Here is a 24510-nt window from a genome sequence, read left to right as displayed (position 1 = left end):
TCTAGGGGTATTTTTATGAAAGAATTAACCTTGTGAAAAAGGGGTCTAGTGAATCTTTGTGTCGTATTGTCTTATGAATTATTGTGACCATTCTTCTATGACTAAGTGAAGTTGTATGAATGAGTGATTATATTTTGGATATGATGTTTATCATGAGATATGTATGCTATATTACTTGGAATATGAGAATGCTTGAAATGGTGAAACTATAAGATATAGTTGATGTTGAATGACATTGTTGATTATTGATAATCATGTTGATGGGTGATGGTGAATACTATGAATTATTTGTGTATGGGCATGTTTTCTTGATAATGCAATGTTGTGGAGATAATCAATATAATTGGGTGTCGTCCTATATATTGAGTTGAGATTGTGAATTGTTGTCGCATTATCGAGTCCTTATACATGTCCATGCATCATAGTCGAGATGAAATGATGTTTTATTCATTATTGGGCTCCGGCCTAGCAGAGATCTTTTGGGATCTAGTTTTAGGGCTTCGGCCTGGCAGAGATCTTTTGAGATCTGGATACGATGTTTTATTCGTTATAGGGCTTCGGCCTGGCAGAGATCTTTTGAGATCTGGATTTGGGTGACGACCTTTTTGGAGATTCGGTACCACATGCATTATGTGTCAATAAGTGCATATCATAGCATGAGTCCTATGTGAAATGGGTGATTGGTGATGAATTGAGATGAATGAATGTTGATAATGATTGCTCAATGATTGATGTTTGTGAATGAATGTTTATGATTGGATAATTACTCATGTGATTGATATATGTTGATAGGAGCTATCAAGTTGTGATATAAGTATTTATGCATGACTATTATTATTCAAATGCATGATATTATTTGATTTAATTGTTATCTGGATTATGATAATGTAATGCTTACCCCCAGTGGTTTTAACCGCCTACTTGCCTGTATGGGTGAGTAGACGTTGTGCAGGAGTAGTCTCGGTGAGTCTTTGCTTGGGATATCGGGAGCTTCCTTCGATATCGGTGTCGTGTCGGCTCTGATCTAGGCTTGTCGTGTCGGTCTAGATTAGGTTGTTTATATTTTCCTTTGGATTATTATTTTGTTGATGACTACCCGTATGTTTGGGTTTTGAGATTTATCTTTGGGATATGATTTATTTGCTCATGGCATGTATATATTTGATCACTCTGATTTATATTCCGCTGCGACTGTTGAGGTTTATATACATGTCTATCGGTTTTTGAATTTTGAATATGACGTAATCTCTATTTCTTGAATAAATGTATTATTCGCATGTTTAATTGCTTTAATAGAAATAGGAGCGTTACAAGAACAGCTTTCACCTTTTCTTTGACTGTCCGAGCAGCTGCAATATTTGGAACATGGCAGATTTGTCCCAAGTTGTAAGCACCGCCACGAACCAAGGAGGTAATTGTATTTTTCAGGTTCTGCAGACTTTGTCTAGTGAAAACGCAGCTTTGTTCGCATGTATTCTTTGGAGTATCTGGAAACAGCGCAATAATAAGGTGTGGAATGATATTGTTGACACGCAATGTGTTGTTCTAGAACGTGCATCATCCCTGTTATATGATTGGAAAGAAGCTAAGAATGCAAGTGGTTTGAAGCTCTCTGTTGTTGGAAGCAACATGCAACATCAGCAAACCAGGGTAGTGAAGTGGAAGAAACCGAGTCTAGGAAGAATGAAATGCAATATTGACGCCTCTTTCCCCAGTCACAATAATAAAATCGGTATTGGTATGTTTATTAGGGATGATGAAGGCACTTTTGTCCTTGCTAAAACGGAATGGTTCAAACCCAAGTGTGATGTTCATGTTGGAGAAGCGTTGAGTTTATTGTCGGCACTTCATTGGGTACATGAGCTACAATTAGGTCCTATTGATTTTGAGTTTGACTCAAAGAAGGTGGTTGACAATTTCAATTCCAACATTCACGATAATACGGAATTTGGAGCTATTATTAATGATTGTAAAACTTTATTTAGGCAATTATATGAAAACTCTAGTGTTGAGTTTGTGCGGAGACAAGCAAATGAGGTTGCTCATGAGTTAGCAAAGGCGACCACATTGTCAGCTAGTTTCCAAATTTTGGTCATGCCACCAAATTGTATTGAACACATTTTAAGTAATGAAATGCTATAAATTTTACCTCTTCAAAGGAATAAGCTTGTAACATTTCATTATATATCAAAGTCGTGATATATGATGTACATCAATTAAAGTGTAGGAGTTAGTTCGAGATGGGGCTACTAAAGTAGGAGCAATCTCCTTCGTTTGTCTCCCTGTAGTACACTCGACATGATAGTTTTCAAAATATAAATTACTAAAAGAAGTTTGAATTACACTCCTATTCTCTAAAAGAAGCTTGAATTACACTCCTCTCCATTCTTAAGTTAAAACATATACTTCCCTCCCTTGAAAAATAAAACTTATACTCGCCTCCCCATGAGATGCTTGAATTACAACCGCCTCTCTTAATAATTAAATATGCACTAAAATTTAATCTATTTTAACATAAATAAATATTTTTACAAATCTACTAATTTTAAAACACCATTTAAGGTAAAAATCATTTATTTGTAATTTAAATGTCAATGATGATTAAATTTAAATATTTTGTTATTAATTTTATAACTTAGAATATAAAATTCATTTTTAAATAATCATATTTTATCGAACTTAGTAATTTTTCACTCATTTTAATTTAATTTTATGTTGTTTTATATTTTATAATTTATAATGAGGTTTAAAATTAGATGTTAATGAAATTATGATTAAAAAGCAGAGAAAGATATGGATTTGAATTTTGATTATAATAAAGTGGACCCACGATATTTTTCTTTGGAGTGTGTTTGATTTTTTTTGTTGATAAATTACTAGAAATAAAAAAACTTATTAAGGGAGGAAATTGTAGATTTTAATATAAGAGGGGTAAGGAATGTAATTCAAGCGTCTTTCTGGGGTGGGGAGTGAAATATTTTCTAATATGTTTTGCATAAGAAAGGAGGGAGTCCATCTTTGCTCCATTTAATCCATTTAGGGTAATTGATACAAGACACGTGGCACAAAAACATCCAAAGGCTCAGATTAAACATAATAAAAAAATAAAAAACAGAAAACATAGCTCCACTGTATATTCACGCTCCCTCTCCTCTTCACAACTCTCCCTCTTCCTCTCATCCCTCCGTTAACCTCTACCCCGTCGCCGTCCATTACCGTATGTTCTTTCTTCGTCTTCACATAATCACCGCTGCCACTCTTCTTCCCGCGACCGTTCTAAAGCGGCGGTGAAGCGAAGCAACGTCGTCGGAGAGAATCACATACCAGAGGAAAAGCAACAACACAGAACGAGAGTGAAATTGAAGAGTGGAACAACACAGATCCAACAACAAGAGAAAGAAGATCGTAACTGTTACCGATCTCTGTAATATGCGCAGAATGAAACTCCACAAGAAAGAAGAAGAAATCGATGAAGTTAGGATATGATTTTTTTTAATTTTGATGATTTAATCGTACATATTATGTTCTGATTACACAATAATTCCATTCTTGATTACACAATAATTCAATTCAATTTCCAGAAGAGAGGAAGAAGGCAGAAAGGAACGTGAGAGAAGAGGAAACGCGAATGTTGATTTTTTTATTCAGTAAACAAGTGTTTTTTCCAAACCTTTTAATCTCAACCGTTGGTTTCATTTTTGCCACGTGTCACACATCTAAGAAGTGAACAGGGGTAAATGGAGCAAAGATGGACTCGGAGGGAGGGGAGTGTAACTCAATCATCTTTCAAAGTAGGGGAAGTGTAATTTACTCTTACAATAATAATGAATACAATCACCTATATTCATCCCAAATTTCATAATATCACTGCTACCATGCAAAAAATAGTCAACCATTTTCTTCGAGTAAGTTTTGAAGTCAACATTTGCTAAATGTAACTCATGAATCCACATAATATCGTGATATAAACCCAATGCCTCACCTAGTTCAACTGAATATATCTGACTGAAACATAAGGTTTAGCAAGCACATAACCTATGTCGTCTCTTATATAGATGTCAATCATCACTCTATTCAGGGAGGTCGAGAAAGAGGCATCTATGTTGCATTTGAATATCCTTGTTGTAGGATGCTTCCATCGTTGGGACATAGATGCATCATTATGCTGCTACCTCTGATTTCCTTCACTAGTTGCAACGAAATTAATAGACCCCGAAGTATGTACTCCCTCCGTATTTTAATATAAGCAAAATTAACTTTTTAGGTTCATTCATTTAATGATGTATGCGGTCTAAAAAGTCATCATTAAAATACGGAGGGAGTATTCATTACTTCACATTCATGACTGTCCAATCTTCGATGAAATGGTTTGTGCGCTCTATAAATTGGCTACTAGTTTCAGATGATGTTTGCCACACCCCAAATTTATGTTTTTCCAAATATTCCAAAATATGACAGCGATGAGTGCCGCTTGACATGGAGTCACATGTTGTAGATGTTGGAATATTTTATTATTTAATAATATTCCAATATCATTATGTGGGCAAATATCGTAATAATAATTATATTATCTATTTATCAATTGTGAGCCTTAATTGATTAGTGATCAAATTAAGTAATAAGGCTAATTAGATTTCTATTTTGGATAATTAATTATTTAATTAGTTGATATGGACTCAACATGAGTGGATGTCCGGATGCCTATTAACGGAATAATGGGAAACCCTAATGGACATCCAATATAAAAGAGGCTATGGTCCCCAATACATCGTACACGGCAAACTCTCTCTTCTCCCCATCTGAAGAGAACTTGAGGCATAAAGGTACCGGTTGAGGAAGAACCAAATCAGCCGCCGCTAACTCTATTGTGTGTTTCAGATCATCTCCTATCTTTGGTTACCGTTGTTGATTAGAGGGCTGCTATGAAAGCTTTATCCAGGTATTCCTAATACCCTAATTCTTAATATCCTTGATAAATCAAACATGTCGTAGATCCGATCATAATCATGTTCAATGTTTTGTTTGCTTCCGCTATTGATTCATAATTGTTGAACATATTTTATGAAAACTGTTTTTTATTAAGACCTAAATTTCGAACAGTAGAATCATAAATATTGCATCCTCTACGTTAATATGTGGTTACCGTATTGATTCAATAACATGCCAAAAACCACTTATGCGTCATAATAATAGAACATCACATGCTATTTTTCAATAGTTTTAGTATTTTTCTTTATATTTGAAGACAAATAAAATAGAATTAGAAGAGTTGTCAATATTGTTTTGAGGAACTTATTATATTGTTTTCACCGATTCAATACTAACCTTTATATGTAAGTTTCTATTTTATGTTGTATGTCACTGATGCTTTTAGAGCTCTTAACCATTTGAATTCTCCTAGTCCAAACAATAGAAAAGATAATGAAAATAGTATTAACTAATTCTCTCTAAAGTTGTTAATACTTTCATAATTTTTTTTCTAGATCTATTTTGAATTGCATTATATTCAGATTTTTTTTTTATTTCTTGTAGGTGACAATTAGGAGCTAATATGCAGACTTAATTGTAAAAGTTTTAAGTTTAAAACTAGGCTACACTTAATTTTTTTTTTTGGACATGGTTATATATAAGCTTTTGCATATATTACATTACCAAAAGTCCAAAAGCTATCTTTTTTGTTTATACTATAATGTTCTAAAGTACATTAGGATCAACATGGTTTAACTATTGTAAACTTGCATGTTTGTAAGACTAACCGTTCCACGGCGCCATTTGAGGTAGGCGACCCTTATGGGTCATGTATGGTAGGACATGCATTTACAAGTTTTTTTTTTTTTTTTTTTTTTTTTTTTTTTTTTTTTTATGTTGGTCTTATAACTTGCATTTGTAGGTCAAGCCAGTATTAGTTACCAGAGGTAGGCAACCCATCTCTGGCTCTTCTTTCCTCATCTACAAAGACAACTAATTGGATTCCACCACCACTCATAGTACAAGCACACCGGAATACGATAAATAACTTATTTTCAACTTATAGCACAAGGCTTGTATGTGTAAAAATAAACTTGTTTTTGTATATGTTATAAGCTGTTTATGTAAGCTAAGCTTGGACCACTTATGAAATAAGTTGGAAATTTTTTATGAAAAATGTCATAAGTTCTCCCTTACAATCTCACAAAGTTTATGTCAATAAAAAAACTTAAATAAGTAAATCTAAAATGGCTCAAGTTTCTCTTCATTCATGCCAAGTACATATTGCAACATTTCAATCCACGATACAGATCATTTTATTATAATAAACAAATAGTATGAAATATCAAAATTCACCAACCTTGTACGCTAAAAAACTAATAATAATAAAAAAAACAAATTACAGGAGAAAGGAGAAAGCTTACCAAAACCAAAAATTGACAAAGGAGAAAGCGAGAAAGCTTTTAATCGAACCCCTAATATCAAAATCCAACCCATTAAGTCATAAGTAAGAGTAATCTACATTATACAGCAGGTTAATCCACAACTTAGTCATTTAAGGCAAAATTCCCAAAACAGCTTACTGACAGCTTATGACCTCTAGACAATTCAATTTCAACTCAAATTTTCCAGAATCAAAGAAAATATGTATACACAGTTCCTACACCAGTCATAAAGAAATTATAACATATTTAACCCAATAATCAACTGCGGAAGCTTTTGGAACAACTTATGGCTTTTAACTTTATTAAAAAAATTATAGAAAAATATAGTTATTTATAAATAGTAAAATCATGTCTCACTAACCAATTGCAGACTTCACATCTTCAAATCGTGAGGGACAAAAAGCACCTATAACAAATACAACAGCGTGTGACTTTCAGATTGAGCGAAGACCAAGCTGATAAGCAGGGAAATTAAATTAACATCTTATTATAGAGAGAAAGCTTACAGTAGATTGTGTGTATGGAGAATTCAAACTGATTGAGAAAGCTTACAACAGAGGATGGTAACAAACTAATTTGGGGATTAGGGTTTAGGGAAGAAAGATGCAATTAAGTTTTCTGAAGAAAGCCATGACTTTGGGGAAGAAAGACGAAACTGATTTTGAAATTTTTTGATGGGATGAAATATTGAAAGAAGGAGTGGGGTGTTATGGCGCGGCTTGTGAAAGTGGAGAGAAAATTTTGGAGAAAAAAAAGTGTGGGAATGAAATGTGTATTACGCGCCTTCTGTATTTTTGTCCAGCATGTCAAAGTTATCCACGGTCAAAACAAAACCGTGAGAGTCATAATGTGGCAAGTGGACCCTTCTATCATTTTTTGTTGTTATCCACACCTAAGGAAAAATCGTGGCAATTATAGTGTGGCCAATAGCCGTTTTTTTGGTAGTGGTAGGTCATCAGTAATATATTAATCACATGTAACTTTAAAAATAATTTGATGTATATATGTATGTGATTTTTCCAAACTACAAAATTAATAGTTAACTTTAATATTTAACTATTAATTGTTTGTTTTTTTAAAAAAATAATATAAATTTTTAAGTTTGGAGGGCATTTTGCACATAAGTGCAAAACTTCAGGGGGATATTTGCAAAACGTCATGTTCACTAACAGAAAAATTTGACGGAGGGGGTAAATTGACTAATATTGTGAAATTTCAGCGGGGTAATTGAAGTTTTGTTAATTTCAGGGGGGGTAATTGATGGAACTTACAATTTCAGGGGGGAAATTGACTATTTACTCATTACTTTATTAAAGACAAAAATTAAACATTATACTCTCTCCGTCCCTCAATAAATGACCCAGTTGACAATATACATTATTGATTTAATATACTTTGACCATATTTTTCTACTAATTCACAAAGATAAATAATATCATGTAAGATGTTGTTGGAATCGTCTCGATGAATATTTTTAAAATATTAAATTTTCATAATTTTTTTTAATAGAAAATTGAAGATATCAAAGATAAAACATATGCATTGGTACGTGTGTCGAAGTCAACTAGATCATTTAATATGAGACGGAGGGAGTAATATACATTGCTAGTGGGTCAACATGTCTAAAGATCTATGTCATTAAAAACTTCTTTTCAAATCCAATGACTAAAAAGCATTTTAGAAACCAAAAAAAAAAAAAAATGTAGTCACCTATGGTAGGAAATCCATTGTGGCCTCCTACCGTAGCCTAAGCCACCGTTCCACCTGCAAACCTTACTATACGAAATCGGAAGAAAAGATTCACAAGTAACCTATATTGGAGCAGGTAGCAATTGAAGACGATAACCTTAAGTGGGGTCCAAGATTTCCAAACACTGGATAAGATTTTGGTCTTTACTGTTGGTCGTTCCCTATTATCGACCATCATCAAAAAATTCAAATGCGCCTATTTCACATAGTACAAGCTCTGTGCATCAACACTTTTTGATCAAAGGCGTATTTCGATGTCTGACATATGTTGTATCCAGCATTGACACGACACCGACACTTATAGTTACATTAAATTATATTATTTTCTCAAAAATTTATTGATATCCGTGTCCGTAATTCATAGCATACAAATTATTGAGGTCGTGATTCCACGACTAACGATCCGCGACTGTGAAAATTGTGGGACCATTAATAGTCGCAAGTGGCCCCAACAACTATTGCTTCCATACAAACAATCCCCACGGGATGGGTTTGCTCTCAGGGGCTCTTTTTAGCACTCCCAAACAAAAATATTTATGGCTCAACTGTCTATATGTTCAACCATAGAATCCCGCTAAACCGACACCTTGAATCAACACAACTTAATTTTTTTTAAATATATATGTTAAGGAGAACTATGTAAAGTGGAAGACACTTTCTTTTTTTTTTTTTTTAAAAAAGAAAAAAATGTAATATATTAACATTGACAGAGTAGTCTACTTAAAAGGTGTATCAAGAAGACCACTAAAAATTAGAAGTTGTCAACAAAATAATTACAAAAAATAGTTAGGAAATACCTAAACACATGAACGGGTTCGACTGGCACCTATGAAAGCCGTAAACAAAAATTGTTCTCATTAGCTTTCAGCCACCAAAAAGAATAATACTTTACTTTATCGAAGTTTCTATATTTTTGAATAATCTATTATTGCATTCATTCCATACTATCCAAACATAAAGAAGCCAAACGAGCTCTAAAAATGAGCGTCGAGCTTTCAAACCACCTGAAGAATAAATAAACTAGTGAGATGGTCGGGAAGACTCTGAGGATCCGCCCCTGAAAAACAAATCTAAGACCGCACTAATTGCCAAAGTGAATCGTAAGTGCTGCAAGGTAGAAATAAATGTTGTGCAGATTCTACATGCCCGCAACATGCCGTACAAAAACTAGCTTATTGATGAGTAAAACCGCAAGTGCACGGTTCTACCGAAGTAGTAAAAAGAGAGTATCGTTCCAACAGGGAGTTATGAATTCAATTAACTTTTAATAATGATTAGATGAAAGTTTGAAAGGTTAAAAAGTTTGAATTTTTAATTGAAAGAAAATAACAATAATAATAAAAAGTGTCTTGGGATTATTGGTTCATCTTGATGACAAAACCTTCACAAACCAAACCCTAAACCTAAACTTTATATAGGACCTACTTTCTAAAGACAAGTTTCTCTTAAGTGTATCAAAGTTTCTCTCGAAATCATTGAGTGTGTTCCTCTAGCAACCACACCTATTCTCATGGTTGATTGCTATTAAAATCCTTGAAGAACGAAACTTTATATGTCTCAAGGTTTGCTAGACTATTCTCATGTTTCGCAACCCTTGTCTAATTTCACTTGTTCCAATATCAAAGCTCCGCTGTCGCATTATGAATTGATATTTGTGATGATGAATTAACAAATTCTAACCCTCCGTTGTCGCATTATGAGTTGGGTATGTGTTAATTCATTATAACAACGGTGAAATTAGATTAGAAAGTTGATTTATATAAAATTAAGGTTTATGGCTTGGTTTGATTAGGATTATGTCATTAGATTTATCCAACAATCCCAAAACAAAAAGAGTCTACTCACTCACGTTCATTGTAGACATAGAGAAGAAGAAGAAGAAGAACATAAAATAAAGGTTGATCTTTTATTAAAGAAAACAATTGCCACTTATTATTTCCAAGAACAAAAGATGAATTGTTGTGATAGCTAACTACTCTATTTATAGTTTACAATGACTTAAGCCTTAAGAAATATAAGACTAGAATGTTCCACAAGAAACCACGGGCTTTTAGGTTAGAAATAAACTAATAGGTAGCTTGTCCGGGAAGCAAAAAGCCGCAAAAGAGCATCCTAAAAGTTGGCACGGCCTTGTGGTTGGTGGCATGGGAAGTCTCTGACTTGAGGGAGACATTTTTGTCTTTAATATTCATATTTTAGGCACGAATCAGCTCCAAATCCTCTTTCTTTTTCTCCAAGACTTAATCTTTAGAATATTTGTTCCTGAAATTAAATAACTTGCAATTGAAGTCAAAGAGTTCTAAAAAGGAAATAAACTTAAATAAAATAAACTCAAATATAAATAAAACGGACTCAAATATTATATTAAAAACACTAATTATTGACTCATCAAACTCTGTAACGCCCTATTTTATTATTTATTTATTTTATTGAGTTTAGATGTCTTTTTATAATTTAGTCGATTTATTTTGATGACTGATATTTTGTTATGTTATATGTTGGTATTTATTAGTATAATATATATGTTATCTGGTGTAGAAATATATTTGTTATTTGGTGTAGAAATATATATGTTATCTTGTGTAGAAATATATTCCTTATTTGGTGTAGAAATATACATGTTATAGAAATATATTTGTTATAGAGATATATTTGTTATTTGTTATAAAATATTTTATATTATATATATATATATATATATATATATATATATATATATATATATATATATATATATATATATATTAGAATAGAATATTGAGACTTTGGGGGCAGATTTGGAAATAAGAGAAAATAAGTAGGTTAAAGTTTTATATAAAAGGGGAGAGTTAGAATTAGAAAATAAGGATTACGTGAAACTGCTTTTGGGAGAAAAGGGAGAAAGTGAGAAGTCAAGAGAAAAGAAGAGTCAGAGAAGAGAAAGCGGTAGAATCTTGTAGAGTCTGATCATCTAATCTAAGGTAAGGGTGGGACTAACTTTCTCTAATTCTAAGTTGTATAATTCTGAAATTGAGTTTAGCATGTTGTAGGTTGTAGTTATGGGAATTTGGGAATTAGGTTTTGAAGTTGTAATTGGTTGTTAATAGAGTAGAAAATCCGTTGAATTTGTGTAGAATTGATGTTCAGATCATGGGGTATTCTTAGTGCAATTTTTTATATGGTTTTGAGTGCCTTAACATGTATAGAAATGGTTAAACAAGTTTTTGGATCAAATTTGGGCATAGGGAAGTTAAAATTGGGATTTTGGGGTGAAAAATGGGTTTTTCCCGAGTTGCTCTCTGACTACACGTCCTGTTTCATGTTCTTCTGTCTTTTTCACACGTTTCTGTTTTGAATTGGCCTTTGGTGTAAACATGAAATTTATAGATAATTGAGTTAGATTTCCAGTGGCTTTAGTTTGACGTGAAAATGATTTTTGGTTTTTGAGATATGATGAAAATACTCCAAGGAGGTCTTAGTGAAATTTTATGAAAATTCAACATAACTGTTTCTAAGTTAATCCAAAACTTATGGAATAATTCCAAACCTCAAAATTAGAAATACTAGGGGTTCAATTAAGGTGTTTAAGAGTATTTAACCTATGATTGATGAATTATTATATGAATGTATATATTGACGAATATGATGTTGTTCATGATTGATGAATTATTACATGAATGTACATGTTGATGAATATGATGTTACGTGAGGTTGTTCATAATTGATGAATTATGATATTATGATGCAAAATCGTTGTTGTTGTCGTTGCCGCTGTTATCGTCAATGTCGTTAAAGTTGTAAGTTGTTGTCTAAGTTGTTGAAGTTTTCTAAGTTGTTTAAGTTGTTGGTTGCTGAGTCCATGCATACTCATTTAAGTTGAGGGCTTGATGCCCTGTAATGTATATTTATACATATTATGTTGAGGGCTTGATGCCCTGTAAGTTGAGGGCTTGATACCCTGTGAGCCTATTTACGCTCAATACGTTGGGGGCTTGATGCCCTGGTTGGTACCACATGCATGATTAAGAAGTTGAAGTTGCATATGTTGAGTTTAAGTTGTAGAAGTTGCATTGTCGTTGTCGTTAAGTTGTCATTTGTCAATGAGTTGTTAATAAAGAACTAAGTGAAGTATTAATATTTATTAATTGTTGTTGTTTATGTTGTTATCAGATGATGTTTATGATGTGTTGTTTATGTTGTTATAAGATGATGTGATGATTATGTTGTTATATGATGTTGTATATAATGTGATGAATATGAAGTTAATGATGATTAGAAGTTGGTCGAGTTATTGATGAAGTATTATAAGAAGAGTAATGTTATTAATTGGTGAAGTATAAGTTGTTAAATGCTTTTGATGAATTATATGCTTATTATTATTGAATGTGAAATCTCAACCCTTCTGCTTGAAAATGTTGTTCTTCGTATGAGTAACTTGCAGGTGATCGAGTTTAAGCTGCTGTTAGATTGCTGTCGTGAGTGGACTATCTCTCACGTGTGTCTTTAGGTGCTCTGATACGTAACAGGATGAGATTTTGTTGCATGCTTTTCTATTCCTTACGTATTGCTTATGATTTTACATGACTATGTTTTAGATTGAATTTTATGAGACGTTATGATGAGGCCTTTGTGCCAAAGACTATTTAGATGTTGAAATAAATTTCGCTGCAAAGCATTGAATATTTTGTTATTGAATTTTGATGGATAATTAGTTAATTATTCCATTTATGATTTTTTTTTTTTAAGAAAAGAAGTGTGACATTCCGTTTATGTGAATTACTCTGATTATTTTTATGAAATTTTTATATTGGGAAAACGGGGTGTTAAAAATTCCCCCACACTTGAATCTTTGCTTGTCCTCAAGCAAAAGGCATAAAAATAGTAGCATAAACAAGATTAACATATGACAATTCAATTAAAAACTTATGTCTCCTCAAAGGCTTTATTTCAAGTGTACACTAATCACAACTTCAAGTATTCCTTGTGAACCTATTCAACCCAACAACAAATTCCAAGTGAGTGTGTGTGTGAAGTCCAACCCTTTTCTTGCTCATGTATAAAATAGATATTATGAGGAAACAGGTTCTAACCTTAGCACTAAACCAACCGAGAAAAGTTCTTTCTTCATTTCATATAAGAGAGATGGGAATATTTATTTTTATGGCATATTTATGTTTAATATTCGGGGAATGGGGCAGACGCTAGTAAAGAGGTTACCGTCGATACACCATTGCATCTGAACACGTTTTGGCTGTAAGGGTACCATCCTCGTTTTCAAGAAAGCAATTATTTGCTCTGGGTAAATTTTTCAGATGCCATTTTTAGAAGGGTTACGGAAGCTAGCTTTGTTTGTCAAGGAAAACACCACCTTCGCATGGGAAGTCAGAGAGGGAGTATCCTTTCCCCCCCAGAGTCAGTGATCTCCCCTTTATAAATATATTTGTTATAGAGATATATTTGTTATTTGTTATAGAAATATTTTATATTATATATATATTAGAATAGAATATTGAGAATTTGAAGGCAGATTTGGAAATAAGAGAAAATAAGTAGGTTAAGGATTTATATAAAAGGGGAGAGTTAGAATTAGAAAATAAGGATTACGTGAAACCTGTTCTTGGAGAAAAAGGGAGGAAACCAAGAGAAGAGAGAAGTCAGAGAAGAGAAGAATCTTGTGAGAAGAGGAGTAATCTTGTAGAGTCCGATCATCTAATTTAAGGTAAGGGTGGGACTAACTTTCTCTAATTCTAAGTTGTATAATTCTGAAATTGAGTTTAGCATGTTGTAGGTTGTAGTTATTAGAATTTGGGAATTAAGTTTTGAAGTTGTAATTGGTTGTTAATAGAGTAAAAAATCCGTTGAATTTGTGTAGAATTGATGTTCAAATCATGGTTTATTTTTAGTGCAATGTTTTATATGGTTTTGAGTGCCTTAACATGTATAGAAACGGTTAGCCAAGTTTTTGGATCAAATTTGGGCATAGGGAAGTTAAAATTGGGATTTTGGGGTGAAAAATAGGTTTTTCCCGAGTTGCTCTTTGACAGCACGTCATGTTTCATGTGCTTGCATCTTTTTCACACGTTTATGTTTTGAATTGGCCTTTGCTGTAAACATGAAAGTTATAGATAATTGAGTTAGATTTCCAGTGGCTTTGGTTTGACGTGAAAATGATTTTTGGTTCTTGAGATATGATGAAAATACTCCAAGGAGGTCTTAGTGAAATTTTATGAAAATTCAGCATAACCGTTTCTAAGTTAATCCAATACTATGAGTTCAATTAGGGTGTTTAAGAGTATTTAACCTATGTTGTGATGGATCTAATTTGGTTTGACGTGAATATCTTTGTTGGATAATTTGAGATACATATATTATGTGAATATTGTATGATATAGAAATATTGTTGTTCATATCATTCAAGTTGTTGCTGTTAATATTGTTATGATGCAAGTTGTTATTGTTGTTGTCATTGCTGTTGTTGATAGTATTTGTTATTGTTGCTCAGAGAGTCTGAAATTAAAATGATTAATGTTGTTAGTATTGTGATATACTTATACATGCATTATGTGGAATATATATGATGTTGAAGTTGTGGTTGTTTATCGTTAATATTGTTATGATGTGAATTGATTGTACTGTTTCTGTTGCTGTTGAATATTGATCAAGTTGCAGGTGTTGGTCTAAGTTGTAAAGTTGTAAGTTGTCTTTCCAAAGTGTTACAAAGTATTGGAGTCTTAAGTTGTTGATGTTGTCTAAGTTGTTGAAGTCGTAGTTGAAGCTGTTGTTGGTGACTATTTATGTTCAGGTGTTTTTGTGAGAGGTGGTGTACTCTTACGTTGTTGTTTTATAAGAGGTGGTGCACTCTTACGTTGTTGTTCTATAAGAGGTGGTGTACTCTTACGTTATCGTTTTATAAGATGTGGTGTACTCTTTACGTTGTCGTTCTATAAGAGGTGGTGTACTCTTACGTTGTTGTTTTATAAGAGGTGGTGTACTCTCACGTAGTTGTATTGTCAGGTTGACGTTGTCGTCGTCGAATCATTGAAGTTGTTGTTGATGACAAACCATGGAATATTAATGTTGTGTTGTTTATGTTAGGCTTAATTGCACTTTTGGGCCCCTATCTTTCCAAAAGTTGCGGTTATGGACCCCTAACTAATTTAAATACAAAACAGCCCCCTATGTTTTGATTCTTTGGCAGTTTTGGACCCCCAAGGCAAAAAAAAAAAAAAATTGACACGTGGCACCTCACTTAGGGTGCCACGTCAGCGTTGACTGAGTCAACAATGGACTGGGGGTCCAAAACTGCCAAAGAATCAAAACATAGGGGGTTGTTTTGTATTTAAATTAGTTAGGGGTCCATAACCGCAACTTTTGAAAAGATAGGGGTCCAAAAGTGCAATTAAGCCTTTATGTTATTATGAGGTGATGATTATGTTGTGTTGTTTATGTTATTATGAGGTGATGATTATGTTGTGTTGTTTATATGATTATGAGAAGATGTTTATGATATGATGAATTATGATGTTATATGATGATGGTTATGATTTGATTATTATGTGCTATATGATGATGTATATAATGCGATGAATATGAAGTTAATAATGATTAGAAGTTGATTGAGTTATTAATGAAGTCTTATATGAAGAGTTAATGTTATTAATTGATGAAGTTTAAGTTGTTAAATGTTTTTGATAAATTATATGCTTAATATTATTGTTTGTGAAATCTCACCCCTTCTGCTTGGAAATGTTGCTCTTCGTATGAGTAACTTGCAGGTGATCGAGTTTAAGCTGCTGTTAGATTGCTGTCGTGAGTGGACTATCTCTCACGTGTGTCTTTAGGTGCTCTGATACGTAACGAGATGGGAACTTTGTTGCATGCTTTTCTATTCCTTACGTATTACTTTATGACTATGTTTTTAGACTAGATTTCTATGAAATATTTATGATGAGGCCTTGGTGCCAAAGACTACTATTATTAGATGTTGAAATAAATTCCGCTGCAAAGTTTTGAATATTTATGTTGATTGAACTTTGAAGAAAATTAGTTAATTATTTCATTTATAATTTTTAAGAAGTGTGACATTCCGTTTATGTGGATTACTCTGATTATTTAAATGAAATTTTTATGTTGGGTAAACGGGGTGCTACATTTTATACGATGTTTCAACATCAGATACGAACATAATGCCGAGTAAGATGTTAAAAATCAAGTTAGCAGAAAAAAGACAGATCAAGACAAATATAACAGATGTTGAATTTTAGTGCGTTAGTTAGAAGATGTTCTATGTAATGTTTCAATTTCAGATGCACAGACAGCAGATGTTCCGTTTAAAGTTCCAACATCGTGCTAGCAGTAAACATAAACGAAACAAAATAAAAGACAAGAGAGTAAAAGGCACAACAAGTTTGTTAAACCAGTTTGGTGACAAACACACCTACTCTGGAGGCTACCAAGGCAGGAAGGAAATCCACTAGTGTAGTCCTTATTCTATAGCTCTCAACAAACTCCTCGTTTAAACTAAAGACCTAGGACCTACCCGTATTGATTTCAACCCAGGAACTCCTAGATCTGAGATCCCATCTCACTATCCTATGGTCAGTGACAGCCCCTGTGACCTATCAGACCTAAACACAAACAAACGGTGAAGTTACCTTCAAACAAACTACCTAACACCGTGCTTCACAGCTTTGGTGTAGTGTACACGAGTTTACAACTCAACAAACAGTCCTTAGCATGTATCAAGATGATACAAGAAAGGCTCACAATAAAATAGAACTAAACTTGCATCAACACGTTACAAGAGTAGAACACACAAAGACTCAAAACCCTACAAACTAAAACTTTTTAGTTTGACGGCTTGAATGAATAATTAAATCTTGAAGTCTTGAATATATACTGAAGCTATACGGGTCAAATAAACGGTTTGGGCTTAAGAACAAAGCAAATCGTCCAGCTGATCTACAACAGACGAATCAATACCAAAAAGGAAAGTCCTAAAAAGTAGGAACATCTTTAGGAACTTCCAAACAAATCCAAATGATTCCTAAAATATTACCAATCTTTTAGGAATAATAAAACACTTGATTATGTACAGATATGCACATTGCTTGGTCAATAAGATAAGGAAATATGGTTTCCTTAAATAATATAAGGCGCGTGTAGGCATGAACCCAGGCACACTGAACCGTGCCAGGATGTCGGAACATCGTATCCAACATCATACATGAGTATTTGTTTTAGCAACAATGAAGCCAATACTCAAATACCCAACAAAATTGATATTTGTGATGATGAATTAACAAATACTAACCCTCCATTGTCGCATTATGAGTTTGGTATTTCTTAATTCATTATAAAAACAGTGAAATTAGATTAGAAAGTAGATTTATATAAAATTAATGTTTCTGGCTTGGTTTGATTAGGATTATGTCATTAGACTTATCCAACAATCCCAAGACAAGAAGAGTCTACTCACTCACGTTCATTGTAGACATAGAGAAGAAGAAGAAGAACATAAAATAAAGGTTGATCTTTTATTAAAGAAAACAATTGTCACTTATTATTTCGAAGAACAAAAGATGAATTGTAGTGATAGCTAGCTACTCTATTTATAGTTTACAATGACTTAAGCCCTAAGAAATATAAGAGTAGAATGTTCCACAAGAAACCACGGGCTTTTAGGTCAGAAATAAACTAATAGGTAGCTTGTTCGGGAAGCAAAAAGCAGCAAAAGAGCATCCTGAAGGTTGGCACGGCCGTGAGGCTAGTGGCACAGGCCGTGCCAAGTCTCTGACTTGAGGGAGACATATTTTTGTCTTCAATATTCGTATTTTAGGCACGAATCAGCTCCAAATCCTCTTTCTTTTGCTCCAAGACTCAATCTTTAGAATATTTGATCCTGAAATTAAATAACTTGCAATTGAAGTAAAAGAGTGCTAAAAAGAAAATAAACTTAAATATAAATAAAACGGACTCAAATATTATATTAAAAACACTAATTATTAACTCATCACTTATGAAGAGATTATGTTGCGATTCACCAAATTTGATTTAGTTGGCAACCGGTCACGCAGCAGTCTTCATGCAAAAATTGAGACCTTTAGAGGCACCTGATTATGCCAAATTAAGTCTGCCTCAAATTCCACATGAATAGATTCCTGTGAGATTAGAAGCTGGTAGACACCACGAGCTGAATAACCCCCTGTAGGATCGAGCTGCCAGTGCCACTGCTCTGTAACACTAGACTGCAAAGAAACACTATGAAATGAAGTCCTACACTCCACTGACATATCTTCCTCCCATGCCCACAAACGTCTCCTCCATCTACACGCCGCGCCCCCATCCTCACAACCAAGAGAGAACATGTCTCCGAGCATGATTTATTCATAACAAACTCAAATAAGCGTTTTGATGACATCTCGTCATTACGTAATTTTATATGTATTTTGATCACATTTTGGAGTTCACAAGGAAACTTAAGCAACAAGAAAAACTGAAAAACTAAAGAAAATACAAAGAAGCAAACCATGTGACAATTCTGCTAAAACGTGACACGATTTGACAAAGTCAAAAGCATGCTCTCGACATTAAGGAAAACGTGTCACGATGGCAAAAATGTGACACGATTTAGTGAAATCTTAATTCAACTGTTTGTTACAAAAGTGAAAACGTGCCACGATTTACTTAAAACGTGACACGATTTTGGCGAATTTTTGTGCCTATTTAAGCTGAAATCTATTCTGAAGACAAGGGTTACAAATTGAGAAGAGCTAAGTGCAATTTTGAGACCTAAAGACGGCTAGGAGAGCGATTTCTTCAATCTTCTATCAGTTCATGTATGTTTTGATTCCATTACTGATTATGCTATTTGTAAACTCGATTATGAGTAGTTAAATCTCTTAGAGATTAGGTCTGAGATGATTCTTTGTATCCCTAATTGATCCATGCTGATGTGAAACTTTATTTATTGTGAATGACAATCTAGTTTTTATTCAATTCAATTGTTCTTAATGCTTTTTATATCCTGATCAAATATAAACATGATTTAGTGAGAACGAATGACTACTGACCATAGCTTTTGACTTAGACCTAATTGAATTGTTCTAATAAACATGGTTAGTCTAGGAATGGATAATTGTTTGTTAGTGATATTAGGTTAACGTGCTTAAACCTTCAAAGATTATTAGACCACCTAAGGAATTAGGGGCTGTAGTTTGAGAAGAGGGTCCTAACTTAAGGGATTGATTAGGACTATTTTGTTAACTATCATGAAACTAAAGAATCATTCATAAGAATAAGTGTTGTATACCAATTAAGGGAACATCGATGATTCGAAAGACCTGATCTCATTTCTCTCTTATTCTTTAAAACCAATCTTTATTTTCTGTCATTACTTTTATGCAACCAAACAAATCAACTGCCTAGTGGCAAATCAAAATAACCTTTATACATCCTGAATAATAACGCATTTGAATTATTGAGATTGAAAACAGTCCTTGTGGGAACGATATTATTTTACTACTTTGATAGTTTTTGGTACACTTGCCAATTGTCTATCACGCTTAAACCGCACAAAAAAAAAAAAAAGAACACCTCATAACTGCCGATCATTCCAAAAATAAGTATCTACTCCATCTTCCACCTTCCTCGATGCACACTCCTCAAACCACCCTCCTACATTAACCCCTACACCATCACGAATTTTTGATACCTCCCTCCACCAAAAAGACACACTCCGGCCACCAACCTCCAACATCCATACCTCCTCACCATAAGTTTGATTGTTTATGTGCAAAACCTTTGTATTATACTCTCCAATTAATTAAATATTGAAAACATTTCTTAGACACCAAAATATGTTTATACACCTATAAAGAGATAGAAATGAGAAAAAGTGATGTCATAAATATAGACCTATGATGTGATTATAGAGAGAAAATGAGCTGATGAATATCATATGCTATTAAATATTTGTTACGACAACACAAATTTTATTTACCAATGAAAAATAATTTTCTTTCCATATAAAAAAAAACTTCGTCCCATGCTTTTTTGGGAACAAATAAACTGTCCTCACAACTTAATATCCAACCATATAAGTTTTTTTCTTTTTAAAGATCCAACCATATAAGTTATTTTGTCAACAAACTATATAAGTTATTATTAAGGTCACTCATACCACACAAGGAATATAGGCATCCAAAGTTTCACTTTAGAAATTGGGGCCACAATGTCTTTAACCTTTCTTTCTAGCCAAAGCCACATTTGACTAAAACATGTCTCTAATATTTCCTTCTGCATTCACCTTTATTGTCTTGATTTCTAGTATATCCAAGTCATCTTGATGCATGAGGCCACTGCACTCATGCGTGTGTAGTAACTCTTAATTCCACATGTTCACTTCTTTCTGTAACAAGAAGCCATGAGGTTTGCTCAAGCTTGGAATCTCACACTCCACTAAGTAAATTTGTATGGATAGAAGCATGAACAGATCATACAATCCCCTCTTTTGTAAGCATCAAGAATTGATTTTAAAAGCAAATTGGTGTACAAAAGTATCACAATAGATTCAACGATCCCAACTAGGTTTGCATATCTGAAATTGAGAATTAACAATCTATATTTATTGAAAAATATATAGCTTAATATATGAAACTATAATTAATGGGCTGTAATTCTAGATTTTGTAAGTAAATAGTATATACATCATAAATGTATTATTCATATACATGCGTTTATTTTTATTTTTTTAAACAAGCCAAAATGAGATATATAAACACAAGAGAAACAATTCTACTCCCTAACACAAGAAGTGCTTAAAGAAGCAAAACAAAGTTATAATAATCAAATCCTAAAGAACTGGTTGTTTATTTTTTTATTGGATTGTCTAGGAAGAAGACCCTAATATATGCTTCGGAGTTTGTTCGAAAATATAGTCTAGTCAAAAATTGTTTCAATCATAATTTGAAACAATTCTTGCATGTGCAAGTTTTATAGAATATGTATGGAATCAATATTAAACGTAATATACATTAAAATAAAAAATAAAAGATATTACAATTATATTGATGATAAATTATTTTAATATTATCTTACAATTTTGGTTACTAATGAATAATTCCATTTTTCAATTATTTTAGGTCTGTCTAATATATACCTCTCGAAAAATTTAAAGGTGGAATTACAATTTTTAGTAAAAAAAAGTTAATAATAATCTAAACTATACATAAAGAAAATAGGATATTTTGGCGGGATTTCGAGCTGAATTTTTTATTATTTTAATTATACCCTTAAATAAATTTTCCTTTAATAATGTTACAATGTTGGTGTAATTAACAAAGATAGGAATTTTTGTTAGATTTATTATATTATTTTTGTCATTGAAAAAATAAATATGGTTTGTTGAATTTGTTACATTTGAAAGTCACAAATATTTATACTTATAATATTTCAGGAAAAAAATTCTATAAATATTGTTTGTAATTTACACGCAAAATTTCTATAAAATATCGTTGATAATCAACACGCATTAGCGTAATAAAAAGAGCGGAAAGACGGACAAATGAGTTCGTCTTTCTGCTAATAATAATAATAATAATAATAATATTAATAACAAAAAGGAAGAGATGTAATATTTTATTATAATTTTCTATAAAAGGCAAGAGTTCAAATTTAAATCCTTTTTATAGGTTTATATTAGAAGCACCCAATTTTTTTATACTAATCTATAAGGTAAAAATCAAAAGAAAACCAAAAAAATATCCATTTTCTCTCTCATCTGGTTCATAAATATTAATAAAAAAACTGTAAATTCAAAGAATATAAATTTATAATATTCTTTCTTTCAAATTTATTTTTTTATAATATTAAAACAGAATATTTTATGGGTATAAATAAGTAGGGTTGGGGGAGTTAAGTCAACCACACAGCAGTTCACAACTAGTGTAATTTGTATTAGAATACTCACCTTAGAATACACAATGGTTGTTTTAACTTGCACAAAATCAGGTTTGCCTTTGTTTGTCTTGAGCAATGACTGGGTAGAAACTGGATTTCGCATCCAGAATGAAGCTGACGATGATGATGACGATGACGATGATGGTGGTATCGATCTAGCTCCCGCCGCATAATTGATTTGTCAATAGAAATTGTTATACAACAAATGAGGAATACTTGAGCTTATGTGATGAATGCATGCTGGACTATATAGCATACATGAGATGAGCTATTTATCTATAGTAATTTATATATGTGCAAGCTTATGTAAACTTGGTTACCATATATACTACAAATACATTGTGTTTGTTGTTTTTCACTAATATCAGTTGTGACTGATATGTATTACACTAACATATATATAGATAATATTTGAAGCTTTGGTATTGATCTCCTTCTCTTTCTTTATTACACCTAAAAGATTAATAATATAATAACTTCCTTAATTTAAATTAGTCAACCTATATATATATATATATATATAGACACACACACGTGTGTGTGTGTGTGAATAAAGGGTGACTTCAACATTTTTCTAATTCTTCCATAGTGTAAGCATAACCATTAACAAATATTATCTATATTTATGTTAGTGTAGAAAAATTACACCTAAAACATGTGTTTCTTTTTCTTTCATTTTTTATAAAAGAAGGAAAAAACAGAAAGATCCATAGTGATCCAAGTTTACTAGGAGACACACAACTATTGGCTTCTTTATAAACATAAGTTCTATGATTCAGCTAGGAAAAAAAAAACTGAATTGTTTAGTTTTGTTCATAAAACAGTATAAATTCAATTAAAAAAAGTTTCTGAAGGAAAATTAAGGATAGACTAAAATAACATTAATACCTAGCTATTTGTAGTTCTTGAAATCATTTTTAAATGAGTTTTTGCGAAACAATGATGAAACTGTGAGTAGTGTTTCATTGATGAATCTAAATTCATTCACTAAAAACTATGTGGCGGAGCCAGAAATTTTATAGAGCCTGACAAAAATTATAGAGGCAGGAATTCTTATACGCGCGCGTGTGAAAATATTGAGTTTGCCCAATTTTTTTGTGTTTTAAGTGGGTTAATAGGCTATTGGGTTGGCCGAAATATAAAGAAAGAATCGATTGAGCCCGGGCGAGTGTCCGGTGTCGCCGGATGGTGGCTCCGCCCCTCACAGCTATAAATTCAGAAACTCTTCTTGGAAGATAACACTTGCATTTTTGGTTTAATTGTCAATATGCAGTTTGTAATTAAAGGTCACATTAGTGATTCTATATGTTTGTCATGTGAAAGTAGCAACTAAGTTTTGCATTACCATGAAGATTAAGTGTTATCAGTGCGCACAAAGATTCCCTTGATGTTCTCGTGAATTTAACTTAGTTGGTAAGGATAATGTATAATATATGTAAGGCCTGAGGTTCAAACATCGGCCAACAAAAAAAAAAAGATTCCCTTGGTAGACTTGGAATGACTTCAGTGGATGTTTATAAGCTTCAATGGCTCGTACTTTATGATCCTCTTCAATGATATTGTTTTAGTCCAAGAATACCTTTTTAATGAAGTAAAACACTTGCTTTTCAGGCCTGGAGTATAGGGAAATGAAGGTTGTTAAGTGTACCAATTTAATTCGTGGAACTATTTATTAAATTTTGTTAATGGAACTAGATGCTTGAAAATGTATTCATAATCAGCTAAAATTATGCATATTTCACTAATGAATTACTTTTCAGGATACATTGATGGTCTAGGTGATGCAGTTGAAAAGGGACTTGTAAAGGCTGTTTGTGTTTCAAACTATAGTGGCAACTCTCAATGATCATTATATGTTATTCACGCGTATCCGTCTTTCTGTTCTTTTTATTGCATTAACGTTCATAGATTATTAACGATATTTTATAGAAATTTTGCATGTGAATTACAAACGCTATTTTATATAATTTTTTTGAAATAGATAAAAATTATAATTATAGATATTTGTGGCTTTCAAATCTAACAAACTTAACAAACCATATTTATATTTTTCAATGACAACAATGATATAACAAATATAACAAAAAGTTTATCTTTTTTAATAACACCAACAATATAATATTATCATATGAAGATTTGTTTAAGGGTATAATTGAAATAACAAAAAGGACGTGCAATAATACTGGTTCCTCTCACAAACTGAGAGTAAGTCCAATCCCCTTGCACTTCGAAGTGATTTCACTATAATTAATCATAACTAATTTTTTTTAAGAAGTTAAATTAGTCCACCCAAATTGATACCGAGGAGAATCGAACCTGAGACCTTGAGGATGAGCACTCTCAGATCCCAAGTCAATACCACCAGAGCAACCCAAGTGGATTATAATCATAACTAATTACAATTGATCAA

The 24510-nt window shown here is 32.5% G+C and overlaps 1 protein-coding gene across 1 annotated transcript; it reads left to right on the top strand.

Annotated features, from left to right (window-relative positions):
- Window positions 1-1365: 1365 nt before the first annotated feature.
- LOC112420134 (uncharacterized) lies at window positions 1366-2142 on the top strand. The gene has a single exon (XM_024778772.1). The coding sequence runs from the start codon at window positions 1366-1368 to the stop codon at window positions 2140-2142; it is 777 nt and encodes a 258-aa protein (XP_024634540.1).
- Window positions 2143-24510: the final 22368 nt, after the last annotated feature.

The sequence above is a fragment of the Medicago truncatula genome, chromosome 3 (genome assembly GCF_003473485.1).
Source record: "Medicago truncatula cultivar Jemalong A17 chromosome 3, MtrunA17r5.0-ANR, whole genome shotgun sequence".
Taxonomy (NCBI): Eukaryota; Viridiplantae; Streptophyta; class Magnoliopsida; order Fabales; family Fabaceae; genus Medicago; species Medicago truncatula.
The sequence above is the reverse complement of the archived record's forward strand: the minus strand, read 5'-3'. Positions and strand labels throughout refer to the sequence as shown.